Here is a 14,018-nt window from a genome sequence, read left to right on the forward strand (position 1 = left end):
ATAACTAGTTATTGTCACAACGCCGTTGTTGCGACAATGGATAGCAGTTTTTTGCAGTACAGTAAACACTTGTTTAGCTTTTGATTTTTCTGTCTTTATTGAATTTGAGAATAAACATAGCGCAATATAAGTAATTGCAACTTGGATTACAGGTTAGAGTTTTCACTTAGTTGTTGGACCAATTGCAATGGCTGGTGTGTTACTGTACAAGTTCTTCAGTAAACGTAAAAGTGTGTACTGTTCCAGAAAAGGTTGAAAAGCACTGCCGTAGGCTACCTATGATTGATACCGGGAACTCAAAAATAAGCCTACACTGTTAAAATAATAGTCTCGAAACTTTCTTCCTGGCTGCTGATGTTTAAACACTCACTGTCAACAACATTCACTAATATCTACAGATATTTTTTATGGCAATTAATTGACATTCTCGTAATAGTGATTGGTATTTAATCAGCGTCTTCGCGACCCCCAGAGAAAAGGCAAACGACCCACCCGGGGTCGCGACTCCCAGGTTGAAAACCACTGTTTTACGTGGTTAAAAAACTTTAAAAAGCTAAAAGAGTCGAAGTATATTCCGAAATTTTTTGGCCGAAGTTGGACACGGTCTGTTTTTTACCGACTCCGCAGCCCTGGTTGCCAGTGCAAAACAAACATAGAAAAATGTTTGGCACGCTAGTTGATACTTTGACATTTTTTATAAACTCGCACATTGTATACGAAAGGTTGCCGACCCCTGAACTATATGAAGTAAAAACGAGGTTCAGCTACACCCCTGATAACCAAGCTTGCGAGATGATTTCGGCCGGCCGCAGATACCACGAATAGCCCTAAGAAGGTGGTATAAATACAGTTAAAATGTTAAATTTTCAACTGAAAAGATTACTACAGTTTTTGGTAATTTTGTAAACGATTCGTGTGCCTTTTGTGAACGATTTTGACCTGATATAATTGTGACAAATTAATATTCGACCTAATTATGAGTGATAATATTTTACAACTTTAAAGAAAATTGAACAAGTCAACATTTTTTTTTCAAATTTTAACTTATTATTATTAAACAGTATTATGTGAGATGAAATTAAACAACTTTATATTTTGTTTTAATTTAACCTTGTGTAATACTAATAAACGATGGGTTTATTCACTTAACGAAGACAAAGTTGCTATAGATACATCTTCAAGTTCTTCTGACGATATGGCCATAGCACTGGTTATGCTCTCGTCGTCTTCATCTGACGACTGGATTGCGTAAGATTTAGAAAAGCAAGAGTCAGATGTTTTTTTGAAAATCCTTTGTAATGCGACCTGCAAATGCATTGTAGAAGGTTTTACAAAATCGCCCTATTTTAAGTATTCAACGGAAAAGCGAAACTAAATTAAAACTAGACAGGGGTGCGGTTGTGATATATTATTCTGTTGGGGGTATATTTTCAGGTCATAGTGTTTATTTTATTTTTTTTTATTTTATTTTTTTAGTTGACTTTATAACAAGATATGTACCGAAAATGAATTTTCGGCCAATATAATACACTCCAGATAGCAAAGGTCATACCAAAAATATTAAACTAATATGCAACAGAAAGTTGTAAATTTATTAAAGAGCCCAGCGTGGCCAAGAACACTTTTTGTTGACCAGCGCCTTATTGGAGCAGCTACCGTTATACGAGTTCATTGTAGGCACAAAAATCAACAATTACAAGTATTCTTTATTTTTTAGTTAAATAATTCACAAAAAATATAACAAATTTGGAGCCCCGGTGCAGTGTATCAGCAGTCGGCACGTTTGTAAGGTGATATAATATAATGTTGTTGAGCAAAATAGATTCCTTGTTTGTTTACAAGCGTTAACATTCCAACAATCGGGGTGTTTCAGGGCAAATCAATATAACAATACATTTACAGAAAAACTGTTGCTTATATTTATTTGAAATTTTGTTGCTTCTATTTATTTGAAATTTTGTTGCTTGTATTTATTTGAAATTTTGTTGCTTATATTTATTTGAAATTTTGTTGCTTATATTTATTTGAAATTTTGTTGTTGCTGCTGCTGCTGTTGCTGTTGCTGTTGCTGATTGTTGTTGCTGATTGTTGTTGCTGATTGTTGTTGCTGATTGTTGTTGTTGCAACAACAACAATGCTTTTATTTTTATTTTGGAAGATTAGGTCAAGAAAAAGGCTAAGTAAAAAAAATCTCTTCCGCCTTTCGTTATTCGGTCAGGTTGGCTGATTAGCAAATGTGTATTCGACAATTGATAACGCTTAGTCCTTTTTCCTTTTTTTCCGCTAAAAACGTCGAGTTAATCACAGCTAGTGTTTCTCGCTGTTCGCTGTCTGCGCTAATATCCGATGTTTGTATTTTTTGTAACTGAAGAAGATTCCCTGTTCAGAGTCGCTTTTTTATCTTATGATAGTTACCGCAAAATTACTTTATAAGCATATCCCAAGACCACGTGTTTAGTGTAAATTGGCGCAACATATTATCTCGTTTTTTAGCTGGCTTGGCACACAGCTAGGGGCAAATGTTGCGCTAATCATGGCATAATAACACCCGGGTAAAACGATCTTTGTTTAGTAGTGCATGTGGCGAAAGGCGTGCTTGTAATTTAGCGTATATTGTTCCGTATATGGAACTTAGGAAATGCGCTGCTGATAAGTTTTTCGCCTTAAGTTAACGATTGCAGATAAAGCGGTTTCGCAGCTGGCGCCTGTCAGGGAGTGTCGACGACGCACGTGTTCGCTTTGCGTCTAAATGTTCGCTTTCACTGAACGTTAATTTACTGTCTACTTATTTTTTTGTGAACGTTCATTAGCGTTAAGCTGGTCAACCGCTCTTCGCCACATGTCGGTCTATTGAACGTTTTTATTAGCCTTAATCTCGAAGAGGAACGCTCAGCCGTCGCAGTTGTAACAGGCAAAGTCATTGCATGCTTCATACCATCGGTCATTGCATGCTTCATACCAAACCTCAAATATAATCAAATTTGTTGGCATCGTTAATTTTGCTGACAACGAAGCGCAACAGCTGTTCTGACACAGCAATTCCATAGCGTTCGCGCGCAATTAAAATTATGTGACTTGAATGCGTCAACGAGGTGTTGCGTTTTTCTAATGTCGAACAAACAAAGAGCAGAACGAAGCTACTAATAATCGCCCCCCCCCCCTTTTTTTTTTCTAGAACAAAAAACATAATTTTTTTTCCAGTTCCACTCGTACCCGCTAGGGGTGCTCATGTCACACCCCGAGACCCCCTAGGTTATTTGTTGCTGATCATGTGACAACCCCTTTGAAAAGGTCAACCTACGTGCCTGGCCTAAAGGTCTACAGTGACAGCAATTAATCAGAAAACCCTTTGCTAACAACATGTGTGTATTGTAATAAAAAAATAATCTCGCAAATGTTTTACCACTATAAACAACTGCCATTGGAACCAACTTATCGTATTTAAGAAACTTGCGAACTCTGCACCCGGTATTACACGCTTGTCGCTCGCCCAATAACGCTTAATTGACACTTAATGAATTGCCTAAAAAATTGCTAATGTCAAACTACATGGCTACATTTAAAGCAAGTGCTATTAATGTGTCGTGCCTTAACTTGCCACTTGCGTGTGTACAGTTAGGCCTATGGTGTGTAATAAATAAAGATGTAGAAAAAGAAGTGCACTGATTGGTACCTATTTAGCCCATCTCGGATAAGAAATCCAGCTTGGATTGGAGTAGTTGTCATTTAACTTTTAAACGAAAAAATATAGTGCAAAAATACAAAGACCGTCTCTCCCATAAATGAATCTTTTTTAACAAAATGGGTTACAAATTTAAACAAGAATGTAAAAGGACCAAAAAACATCACAATGCCTTTTCGTGAATGGATTAGCGCTCCTTTTGTTCTTTTTTTTTCTTGTACGTTTTGTATTGCTTGCATAGATCTATGTAGACAAAAATAAATGAAAAAAGTGGTACAAGGACCTCTACGCAACCTTAAAAATCCTGGGTTGGCGTTCATTGTCGGGAAAGTATGCAACTAAAAAAAGGCTAACTTAGTTTAGGAACATGGCCTTGTGAAAAGCACACACAGGCAACTTCAAGAAACCTGCTATTTTGTTTGATCCCGTGCACAAATATGCAGTTAAAATTTTAGTATATATTTAAAAAGATGGCAACAAAGGATTTGGAGTAGCAAACATGCCTTCATCCATGTCTACTTAAACTTTTTTACTGAAAATAAGATTTATAACTATTTGAGTCACGATTTTGCAATTACATGACAAAAATGAGCAAAAAAAAAAACTTTGGGACATCGCCTTGAGAAAGGTGAATACATTTACGGTAAAATGTTTCAGCATTTGTTATGGCAGCAATTGTTAACCAGAAGGCTGTTCTGGCTTACTTTCACCACTAAATAGGAGATACTGCATTTACCTGCATTCGACTTCGTTTTTGTTCTGGTCTTGATGTGCCATTAGGGCGCTGCGGCGTGTTTAATTGAGCAATTTTTGTCTGCGATGGGGATTCATTTGTATAAAATCCAAGTTTGAAGAGATCAGCCAACCAACAATTAAAGAGATGAACTCTTTCCAAGCTACGCCTTTCACATCCTATTCTGTTTATGTATAAATATATATATATATACCAGATACCAGCACTATTTAACCAGGTATATATACTGCATACATAAAAGTATACAGAATCAAAACTAATATATATTACACATTAGTTGTTTATGAAGGAAATATACATCAGAGTTGTTTGGACAAAGACGGTGTTACTGTAGATTTGTTTTCTGTTTGCGGGGTACACCAAAATAATAAATAAAAAGGTGGAATACTTTGTGATGTTTGAAGGGGAAGAATAGACATGGTTAGGGTTTGTACCGGAGAAATATGACAAATTTGAGAACCACTGCTTTCCACTGTATTTGAGTCGATTTTGAACACAGCTCATTTAAACTGAAAAAGCCGCAGTTAAGTGCAGTGATGTAAACAAGCCATTTTAAATTAATGAACTTCCACTCAACTTATTTCAAACTAACATAATTTTAAATGAATTTTTTTTTTTAACATTATACAGATATGTCCAAACTCAATGTCGTAACAAAATAAATTGTTGTCATAAAATAATATGCTCTCTGTAAAAATGAAATAATTTATTTAATTCCTAGCTTTATTTTGCATAACAAGCAAAACAAATATTTTGTTGATTTTTTCGCAAGCAGCACTTCACCCAGTTTTATGTGGCTCTGACGTTCATGCACTTATGATATCTTGGAATGTGATTTCGTTTGACAAAGTTATTTTTATTTGCAGGTTCAGACAGGCTGTTTGCCTTGAGGCCATGTATTGTTAGTAAAACTTTTAAAACATGATAAATGCAAAAAGTATGATTTTCACCTCGCAAAACAGCCATGAAGCTGCGAGTCAATGTTTCTCAGGTTATTTGTTCAAATCATCTTGATAAATGACAATATATATATATCGTTAAATGTGCATTTTTTGCGTTTAGTCTCCTTCTAAATTAAACGTTTGTCTATTTAACCGAATAAATGCACTCTTTTTCACGTTTCGTGTGTTCGCTCTGTGGAGTGTGGAAGTGAGCAAGAAATAGAGTGATAGGCTATTCTTTTCTTTCCATGTGTGAGGTGTGGCTCTTTGCGGTTAACTGAGTAAGAAATGCGGTTCTTGTTGTCTGACTGGTTGGCTACCCCTGCTATATATTGAGGCTTGTTTGTAGACCATGAGCTAAAAACACTAAGGTAGACAACTAACAGGCTGTATTTTGGGTAAAATAAACAAGCTTCTTAGTCTTATTCAGAAAATTCAAAGCTATGTACCAAAAGTAATCAAATACCAGGTAACATAAGTACCAGAAGAAAGTGAAACTAATAAAGAAATTATTCGATCATGAATAGGGACTTCACATTTTCTTTAGATACCGATACCCGACATTTTGAACAAAATGTATCGCAATCTGATTCAATACCAACATAAAGATATTGCTATGCTCAAATAAGCATTTAAGTGATTAAATTGAAACTTCTTACATCTTTGTAGAAAATATTTTTAAACACTTGTTCAAAAACCAAGGGTAAAGTTTTAAAGATTTTTTGTGATGATGAGGATGAAATAAAGGCAATTTAACAATTTTCTTCATAAAAAAGAAGAGTAAACAGTTTAGTGTTTATTTCTTCAATGAAAGCTGTGCATTTAACAAAAATCACAGTGTCTTAATTCTTTATTGAAAGCTGTGCATTTAATTAAATTGCGCAACTTACAACTTCCGTAGGGGTTTATCTTTAGCTGACAAATTTTAGTCTGAATTTCATTTTCAGCCGGGTATTTTTTGGACTGTAAAGCATATCCTCCATGCAATATCTCAGGATTGGGCTTAAGCACTCGCCCGCTCGCCAATGCGAGTGCAAATCGCTCCGGGCGAGTGCTGATTGACACCCACTCGCCCGACTGGCGAGTGGATTCAGCGGGAAATTTAATTAGTTGGTGTAGGACAACTTGTGTTAAGCACCACTACTGAGCGAAATATTTCTTAGCGCCAGTTATTTCCGTAACACTAAGGTGCAAATACATGCAACACTACACAAATAATAAGGTTGATCGAACTCACGTTTGAAGCTCGTAATAAAGACTCTTTGTCCCGTTTAAAAAAGTTGTTTACCGGCAAACAACCAAAGATGTCATTGCTGCAGTGGTAAACAGTTATGAGGTTTATTGCTTAACTTGAACGTTGTTAAGGTTTAACCCGGTCATTGACGCCTTTGGAAAAGTTTATTGGACATACCCAGCGATAAAAAAATTACTTTTCTGTATTTATTGAAAAAAATTATAAGCAGTTGCTGAAGTTTTGGGTAACAATAAGTTCGAAGCAAATGTCTTATAATAATATTTGTAAGCATCGTTTTTAAAATGTTTTGAGGGACTGAAACGGACCCATGAACACTTCGATATTCAAAATATCGCCTTTAATTGTGTAACTACAGCTGATAATTAGTAATTAGTCTATGTAAGTATGTTGTTGCGATCTTTTAAAGTTCATAGCGGTCAGCCAAGCTAAAGCTTGAAAAATAACTGTCTTATATCGTAATTACGATATAAATTTTATATCGTAATTAAGTTTAGATACGTATCGAAACCATTGCGGACGCCCTTGGAAAATAGAAACGACCCACTATAGGGCGTCGCGCCGCACAGAACCTCTAGTGCAGGGGTTGGCAAGCCAAAACGAAACTTAAAAAGGTCTCTGCGGGCCGCACAAATTGATAACTAAGAATGGTGTTATTAAAATGTTAGAAAAAATGCGAATCAGGCAGGCCTCATATATTTTTTGCACTTAAAAACGTGTTTAGTTACATTTACAGAGGCATTAAAGTTATAGCGCAAAGAGAGTGCGAAGTAAAAAACTACTTTGAGGGAACACGATAACATTTAAAGTTAATCTAGCTCAGTGTTTGCTATTTTAAGTCAAGGCGCATCTGGAGAGCGAAGCGATCGCAATTTTTTTTTGGTGTACCGATATTTCTTTTTTTGCCGAAAATAGAAAAATGTTAAAAAATATATATACAATATTTTGCGCGACGCACTTGTCAGCCTTCACGGCGCAACGGTAAAGAATCGCTGATTTAGTTGAAAAGGCAGCATCAAACGTAAACAAACCGGACGTATAATGAACATTCGCGCGAAGCACAAAAATTTTTCGCAATTACGTAGTTAAAATAGTCAAAAAGCATTTAAAATAGACTCGTGTCTAATTTGTCAAAGAGGGCCGTAGGTTGCCCACCCCTGCTCTAGTGCATGTGGTTGTTAACTTTGCGAAAATTATTTTGTCATTTTTTGCTTTTTTTTTAACTATAGTGTTAGGCGAAATTTGGCGTTTTGTTTGTGGTGCAAAGCAACCTGCGATGAAACATCCTGCAAGCACATAAAACAGAATACGAAAATAAAAGAGCGCGAGGAATTGTCAGTGTTATTTTTTTCACTAAAGTTTATAAAAAATATTTCGGCTAAAAATCATTGTTTTAAGCGTAAACTGCTTTATGGGTCATTCATTTGTTCATACATGCATAAAACTAAACGACCAGACTTTTATAAAAACTAATGTTTACGCCTGGTTGGAAAGTACCCGCTCGGCCGTGCTCGCCGCTCATAGCCGTGCATTTTATGTAAAATCAACGTAAAATGCAATCAGTCGCGAAAAATCGCTCAAATGCGCAAAACTTTCGTCGCGCTAACGGTTTTCAGTATAGTATTCCATTTTCAGTTAAGCAAATTTAACAGATAACTTTATTACAGCCAAGCTGCAAAATTGTCTCTCCCGCGCAAAATCTAAAGTTTCCAATCTCTGATGTTTACGTATAGAAAAGACAGGTTAACGATAACCCAAGAAATGACCGCGCTAGGACGGAAATGTGCAGATGGTGTGCCACCAATTTGGCGAGTATTATTTCGTCCTGGCGAGTGCTGATTGATAGCCGCTCGCCAAACTGGCGAGTGTAAATTTTTGCTTAGGAACAACCCCGTATTTAAAGTTTTCAATCTGAGCCCACACCAGTGTAAACATGTTAAATCCCTCCAACATATGTACATATATACCTGTATATGTGTCGAGTCATCACATCAGCGGTTACTCTTCTAATACATCGAAAGTACACCCAATACCATATCCACGTTTGACACATAACATCGTTTTTGTCACACTAAATTTAAACAAACAAAATTTCACAATTTGTCTATTTCTATAACTAAATCATGCGTCACAATGAAGGAACACCTAACGTCTAGCCCAGTGGTCGGCAAACTTTTATTGTCGCGGCCCAAAGTAATCTTTTCAGAGCTATTGAAGGCCCACTACGTAAAACTACTACGAAAACAGTGGCGGATACAGGGTATTTGATTTAAAGTTAAAATACTACACGGCGACTTTATGAGCCAAACGCTATCATGTCATAATGTAAAGCATAGCCTACTATAAAACCGAAAGAAGCGAAGCGCGAAAAAAATTGCGTTTACATATAGTTAAAGTTAACAAAAACATAGTTTGACAGGCTCTCAGGACCACATTTGTCACATGGGCCTTTCCAAGCTGATCAAATATAAAAATATGCCAACTTAAAAGAAAGTGCGATGAATGTACTCTCGCGCGGCTCACGACTACATGATAACACTAAGCTATTCAAAAGTAACTCGCGGCCCACAAAAAACAGTTTGCCGACCACTGGTCTAGCCTATAGAAGGAGACATGACACATACAAAACAAAAATATATGCACACCACTCAATATTATTTGTTAAAATAGATTTCATGATTCAATATTTACATACTATCAAAATATTTGTTATAGCTAGGGATGTTCAAAGTAGAATCCCAAGGTATTCTAGAATAATAGATTTCGAATCTAGAATAACGAACTCAGAATAGCGAATCCTAGTATATTTTTATTAAATTATTTAACCTCGATTTTGTTTGGGGAAGGCATTAATCTTTATTTACCCTACAGGGCCTACAATCACAGCAATAAATCGCCCAAACAATTTGCTAACATGTGTATATTATAATTAAAAAAAAATCTCCCATATGTTTAACATTCTTAACAACTGTCATCTGAAGCCGTTCTGAAAACTGTAATATGTCAACTGTCCAGGTTGTTGCCAAAACTTATATTTTTGCCAATAGTGAGTACAATGCAACACTGCACACAGAAGTCTTAAGCAATTCGGTCCTGTTTTTGAAAGCATTGTTGGGTCTTAGTGCTTCTTTTTTGACTAGCATGATCTGTTATGCAGTCAAATAATGTACTGCAAAGAATACAAAGTTATTATTGACATAACGAATTCTTGACAATTATGTTGTCCATAACTCCATAACTTCACTGAATATTGGCCTAAATTTGACCTTAAGGAACCCTATAGCGCATTTTGTGGACGGCCAGCACGTTTTGCAACGCTATGTTACTTTTTCAACTTAACGCATTTAGGGAAATTGCAAATTCCACACCAAACATTATACGTTAGCCGCTCGCCCAATAACGCTTGATTGACACTTAATTATTAGACGAACTTTATCGCGATACGCGGTAATTGGTCGCCCGAAAAAACGCTGACACTGCACTACGAGGTTACATTTAAAGCAAGCACTATAAATTGGACGCCGCGGCGACAGGCCAACTTACCACATGCGCTTGTGCAATTAGGCGCAACAATCCGCGGTAAAGCATTAAATTATATCGGTTCCAATTACCCGAAATAAACGCCAGAATTGGATTCGAATCCCATCTGGATTCGAATCCAAGGATTCTATATTCTACTTTGAACATCCCTAGTTATAGCGTATGTTATTCTTAATTTACTTTATTTTCCGGTCCGTGGGTAGCATGACACATTGGTGTTATTATTTACAGTCGCTACATTTACATAAATATGAATAGACTAAAGTAAGCTAAGACCTTTCTATGACATGAGAGTCATAATAAAAATTGTTTACTTTCATTAATTAGCAACTAAAAGATTCACCTGGAAGTTTATTCCCTTAGCTGCTTGGTAGAATTTGATTGGCTTTCCAATCTTAGGGGATAGATAGGAATGCATCCACATTTGAACTTCGTCAGAACCACGTTTATCTCCAGACGGTCCAGCTTGAAAAAGATGTAAGGGGCGGAATTAAGAACGGACCTTGCTAAGTTGAACAAGCTTGCTAATGACGCATGACTTTTGGTATTATGAACCAACTTCTCATTAACCAAATCTCGCTAAACTCCTAACTAACAAGTGGATCAGACCACTCGGTAACGATTAATATGTGTTTTGAAAACATTACAGCTGTGAATGAAATTAAAAATGTAATAATAATAAACCTTTTTAACAATGCTGACACTCCATGAATAATATAACGAAAATTCATATTTGATTTGTGAATTCCTCCTGTGAATGATGTGATTATGGATTGAGGCAATCTCCTACATACTATGGACACCAAGTTGGGGGCGTTTAGGCTGCCAAGATATATGCATGTTTATTTTTCATCAAAAGAGTATTTTAGTATGATTAACTGGTATACTGGCGTTTATTAATAACATGGTGTCTCAGTGGCCCAGCATCTGCCATGAGTCATTTATTGTGCTCTAAACAAGAGCTTTAAAAGTGAAAAAACTTATAATACTTTAGAAACAATATAGTTATATAATATAACATCAAGTAATGCTATTTATAAAGACTCATCAACACAAAATAAAATAAACAGTAATCCGCATCACAGAAAACAATCCCTCCCCACCCCATCTAAATTCTAGATATGTTTGTTTTCCTACAAATGATGGTTGGCTAGGCTGTGGCCTATGAATTCATAATGCAATATTTTATTTTTACATGAAGCTGTGCAGTCTGGTAGTATATTGTTTAAACCATATTTTATGTTTCTCATTGCTTTAAAAGAACCGCAAGTGTAGTACTTTCTTATGTGGTGCTCTTAGGGCTTCGCTTTGATGCCATGGAATGAGGATTTTTAAAAGCATTTTGGTTAAACATTGGAAAATCACCTGATCCGTTAGAAATTAGTGCATTTCTAAGCAAAAAGGTCGGCGCTGGTCTAGAATCCTACCACAATGCAAATTACTTGGGTTAGGGTGCGGGGTTAGCGTTTGGGTTAGGGTGGGTCAAGTATTATTATTAAATAATAAATATATTAATACTTGACCCACCCTTACCCAAACACTAACCGACACCCTAACTCAAATATTGTGTGTTGTTTTAATAATGTGGTAGGATTCTGGACCAGCGCCAAAAGGTCTACAACAATCAGTGCATCCAAAGGATCAAAAAGTCCGACTTTTAGACTTTGAGGTCTCGGACAATGCACTAATTTGACTTAACAATGTGCTTCAAAAGATTAAGTTTAATAATACTTGACCTACCTAAACCCAAACGCTAACCAGCACCCTAACCCCAATAATGTGCATTGAATTGATAATTACATAAACGCTTTAGGCTTCAATACCTCAATTTGTGACGTAACAATCCTATGGTACCATAGACGAGAAGCTATCTTATGCCCACCTGAGTTTGGGCTTTATCACCAGCATTCAAATAATTATTACATTAACGCACATTATTTGGGTTAGGGTTCGCGTTTGGGTTGGGGTGAGTCAAGTGTTATCAATGCCATCTCACACTTTTTGTAATCTTTTGTGAATGTTCAACGAGTATTTTCAATTTATCGACGCCGGGAGTTTACCTAAAGGTCCAAATTAGTGCATTGCCAGGACCTCAAGGTCTAAAAGTCTAGACTTTTCTGCCATTGGATGCCCTAATTGTCGTAGACCTTTTTGCTTAGAAATGCACTAATTTCTAACGGATCGTATCCAGAAATTCCAAAAGGGGGAGTCCCGAATGTTCAACTCAGGCCGCGTTTTTCCGTCTGACGTTGATTACGTCATAAAATAGTGACGGATATGACGTCATATACTACAATGTTAATGACATCATAAGTATTAAAAAAAATTTAAGAAGCAACGAATTACCGTCCAGCAAAATCGAACCTTTAGACACAGGGCGGATTAGGGCGGGGGCTGAGGGGGCTGCAGCCCCAGGCCCACCAAAAAAATAGGCCCATCACTAACAATTTAATAGGACCAACCAATGTCATCTTTTATAAAAAGTTATATTCCATAGGGCAGCGGTTCCCAAGTTTCAGAGGGTCCGCAAGGAGAAATAGTCTTTAAGTTTTTAAGCATTAGTCTATGTTTTAAACATTATATCTATCATCATTATTGTCTTTAGTTATGCTTTATTATTCGATATAGCGTGTTTTATGATGTCTCTCGTGACATCACAAAGCCTACTATCCGCTGTCAGCGAATAGTTCGCATTAGTCAAAAAGTTGTTACCGGTACTCTAGAAAGAATCGTTACTGCACTAGTGTACCACAATACTTTTGGAAACCGCTGTTATAGAGATATCACCACGGACTACAGTAATAAGAAGACCGAGTTAAGAACAACATCAACGTCGGAATGGAACACAGTTCGGAATAAGACCAAAATAAGACTAATACCTAATATTCGTATTACAGTCTAAATTGTAACAAATCCGAAATCCGTCGGAATAAGACCTATATAGGTCAGAATCAGGTCTAAACAACACTTTAACTAACCCCAAACCCCACCCCGAAGTACATCACTAACTTCCCTAATAATCCTAAACCATTTTATAATCCCAACAATTACCCACCAATAACCCAAAACACGACCAAAAATCCGGTGCTAAAACAGCGAGGGCACCGGTCAAACTAGGGCGTCCAAACCAAAACAGCCGATGCCTGACCGACGGCCACCGATCGTCCCATACCCTCGACGTACAGTTCTGGGAACTATTTTAGACATTTAGCCAAATATGAACTATTTACTACAGCACTTGATTAGTGTGACGTCACGATAAAGACATGATATGACGTCATAACTGTCGGGCAACACAAGCACTTCATAATGGCCAACTAAAATCTGATAGAACGCCATTCTGACGCCTTACACCACACAGTACTTTTGGCAGAGAAATTCGCCCGTATATGCGACATTATGCGAACGCCCGTATATGCGACATCGGCTACCAACCCTGATGTCTTCATGCCCTACAGCCCCAGGTCCATGAAAACCTTAATCCGGTCCTGTTTAGACGCAAAGCAAACACGTGCATCGTCTAAACCAGTGGTTCTTAACCTTATTAGCTTACGGACCGGTAAAATTTTACAACAAATTTTACGGACCGGTGGACCTTCAAAAACGAAAAAATCAACCCAAAATATAATTACGACAAAAGTATGAAACAAAGAAAAGAATAGAAAGACAAGCAAAAAGTATTACTTTTATAGTTTTGAGAAAGAATTGCTAAATGGCTAACATTTTTTATTTTTTGTTGTTGTAAATCTCTGATTGAAAAATCCGGGACAAATTGATTAACCGGCCGGGACACCGGGACAAGGCCTTAAAACCGGGACTGTCCCGGTTAAACCGGGACGTATGGCAAGC

At 36.8% G+C, this 14,018-nt stretch overlaps 1 protein-coding gene across 1 annotated transcript in view; it reads right to left on the minus strand.

Moving 5' to 3' along the window:
- Positions 1-436: 436 nt before the first annotated feature.
- LOC146138103 (uncharacterized) overlaps positions 437-14,018 on the minus strand; it is a 37,446-nt gene continuing 23,864 nt past the window's right edge. The window contains exons 6-9 of the mRNA XM_083394517.1: positions 10,513-10,634; positions 8,597-8,700; positions 4,419-4,599; positions 437-1,305 (exon numbers count right to left, since the gene is read on the minus strand). Coding sequence (XP_083250643.1) covers positions 1,138-1,305; positions 4,419-4,599; positions 8,597-8,700; positions 10,513-10,634 — 575 coding nt within the window. The 3' untranslated portion in view covers positions 437-1,137. The remainder of the gene's footprint in view (positions 1,306-4,418; positions 4,600-8,596; positions 8,701-10,512; positions 10,635-14,018) is intronic.

The sequence above is a fragment of the Ascidiella aspersa genome, chromosome 7 (genome assembly GCF_963924565.1).
Source record: "Ascidiella aspersa chromosome 7, kaAscAspe10.2, whole genome shotgun sequence".
In the NCBI taxonomy this organism is placed as follows: domain Eukaryota; kingdom Metazoa; phylum Chordata; class Ascidiacea; order Phlebobranchia; family Ascidiidae; genus Ascidiella; species Ascidiella aspersa.